This window comes from Atta colombica, unplaced genomic scaffold (assembly GCF_001594045.1).
Source record: "Atta colombica isolate Treedump-2 unplaced genomic scaffold, Acol1.0 scaffold7, whole genome shotgun sequence".
NCBI lineage: Eukaryota > Metazoa > Arthropoda > Insecta > Hymenoptera > Formicidae > Atta > Atta colombica.
Window position 1 is genome coordinate 1,543,501 of NW_017259561.1, and position 2,701 is coordinate 1,546,201.

General features: G+C 31.7%; 1 protein-coding gene across 1 annotated transcript in view; it reads right to left on the minus strand.

Moving 5' to 3' along the window:
• Positions 1–1,400: 1,400 nt before the first annotated feature.
• Positions 1,401–2,701, minus strand: part of LOC108692328 (TPR-containing protein DDB_G0280363-like) — an 8,135-nt gene continuing 6,834 nt past the window's right edge. Inside the window, exons 7-8 of the mRNA XM_018200525.1 lie at positions 1,842–2,033; positions 1,401–1,679 (exon numbers count right to left, since the gene is read on the minus strand). Coding sequence (XP_018056014.1) covers positions 1,401–1,679; positions 1,842–2,033 — 471 coding nt within the window. The remainder of the gene's footprint in view (positions 1,680–1,841; positions 2,034–2,701) is intronic.

The window sequence follows — 2,701 nt, forward strand, 5'->3', positions numbered from 1 at the left end:
GTTCCTGAGCCGCAAATTGCGCGGTGACATCAATCGCGAGATCTTCTTAAAAGTATATATGAAGTCGAAAACGAAAGTGTCATTTTTATTCTCCAAGTACTATCCATATCCGGTAGTCGTAAAAAGACAAGAATCTTTAGACCGTCTAACTTTCATATAAATATTTGAATGCGAGCTATATATAAAAAAAAGTTGTATACAACTACATAAAAAGAAAAGGATGCTAGTTCCTTTGAATTTAATGCTGACGAGAAGTTTCTAGAAGCATTAGTCTTAATTGTAAAAATCATAACTTTTATTAAAACTTATAAAACTATCTTTCCTACATCTCTTTACAACAAAAAGATGTTTTCTTTTTACCTGCATTGATCATAATCTTCAATGTAACACACATTGTAGAGTTAGGATATTCATCTTGTCTTAGTTCTTTCGACTGGCATATGATACACACTTAGAAATTAAGAGATTTCGAAGATGGGTTTATGCCCATCCGCTGCACGGTGGCGTATCATAAAAATTTTACCTCGAACGACTTCTACACAACCTACACAACACTGCAAAGGTGTTTACGATAGGGGTATTCTTGATTATTGCTACCTGCCGCTAGGTAGTCTTTAGACACGAGTCGGGAGGTCTTCGGCATTCATTTATACTGTTTGAGGGATACCGCTATAGTTACGACCGCTTTGAAAAACCGCTTTTTTGGCGTTCGTCTATTTACAAACTGTATCATACGTCGAACATTTTTAGCGGAAGTTGTGCGTTCCAAACGTCAAAAGCGGCGACGTTTACTGGACAAAGATATCATCATCTTCCAAAAAGATTTCAACTTATTATAATGTTTTAGCAATCAAATCGTTGGTTAAGAATAAATTTGCGATAGGATGAGATATGCAAAGTTTTAAACATTCAGAGTCATTTATTACGCGATATTGTTGATTTCTACAGGAAAAAATGATTTTAATATATAAAAAATTTGATTGAAATATCTAAAAATTTAGCTAGATATATATAGATCAGAAAATAATTTTGTTAAATTAAATTGAAAATAGTTATGTAGGACGTTTAAATTAAATATAATTGCTAAAATATGAAAATATCTTGCTTATCATGCTTGAGATTTTTACATAATTATTTTGATAATCCAACAAAATTATTTTCAGATCCTATATAATTAAATTTTTAGATGTCTCAGTAAAATCATTCTTTTCATAAATTCGTATAATGAAGAAAAGAAAAAGAATAAAATCTAAGAACTAAGATAAGAAATATACCGCAAATGTGCCAATTTCTAAAAATTATATGTTTAAGTCATTGTGACAACTCGTCGCTTAACAAATAAAATTTGAATATTTAAACGAATTACTGCTTAATTATTAATAATGGTATCAACTTGATTTTTAAAAATTTTTTTTCTCGTTAGATTTATACGTGTCCAAGTCAGGTGAATTTTTATCCTGATTCATCTTCAGATTGATAATTTCGCGTTCCCGTTGAATATCGGGATCTCTCAATTCATTTACACTGATGGCATAGTTTCGTCGTGCACGATCACTAATGATTCTTTCGTATCCCATATGATTACCAAGCAACATCGGGAATTCCGTCGGATGCGGGATGGTTGCTTTTTGCTGAATCCACTTTGTCTGATTGGAATAATCCACTAAAGCCGCGTAAGTCTGCATAATTTCATGAAAAATGAAATTAAAAATCCTTAATGTCAATACTCAAGTTCCAGAATTAAAAATATGACTAATTGTACTTTTGTAGATTTGAATGTTGAAATTCAGTAGATATTAGTATTATCTGGAAATAATATTAAAATTTAATGTCATTTTTACCACAAGACTATCAGGAATTCTGGCTATTGCGTGTCCGGTCTGGGTGAACCAACAATATTCATTGGGCAAAATATGCGATATCAATCGTCCATCTTCTGTGAATCCGTGAATAGTATTGGCTCCTAGGATACTGTGGGATTTCGATGGAAAGGGAAACAGCAAGGGAGTCGTCAAGTAAGCTTCCGGAATCAGCTGGGAAAAAAATAGACATACTATTTTGTTTTTTTTTTCTTTACTGTCGCATAGACATCTGTTTCTTTTATTCTTGTCACACTGCTCGCGATCGTTCCAATCGAATGAGAGTAAAGTTATACATTTCAATGTTGATCTTTATGTCCATCTTATATCACAGGACAATTATACCGCAAATGCCAATTTATCTACATATTCAATATATTTTTCATTTTAAAAGGACATTATATCTTTAATATTCTCGGCATCAAAAATTTTTGACATTTGTGGTACTTATGTTGCATAAAACATTGTAGGTCTGTTGTATAGGTCGGTTTGTTCTATCATCTTTAGCTACCGTTGCTTATGATATTGTATCACACAGCGTACATTTACGTTCATCTGATTAATTAAAAACACAGTATTCCTCATTTAAAGTTATCTGTATCTTTCAACATGCACAGTACATCAACGCCAAGGAGTTTTTTTTATGATGTCACATACTATTGATATCTAATTCAGAATTACTTCATCCTACGAAGATAAAGTCATTTTTTGATTATGATATTTACGCACACTCCAATTTGACAGCTGTTTAAATATATTTTGTAAGGCGTGAGATTATGCTCATTCCGTTGCAAGAAGTGGAATATATTTTTTTCAATTTTATATATATTATATATATATGT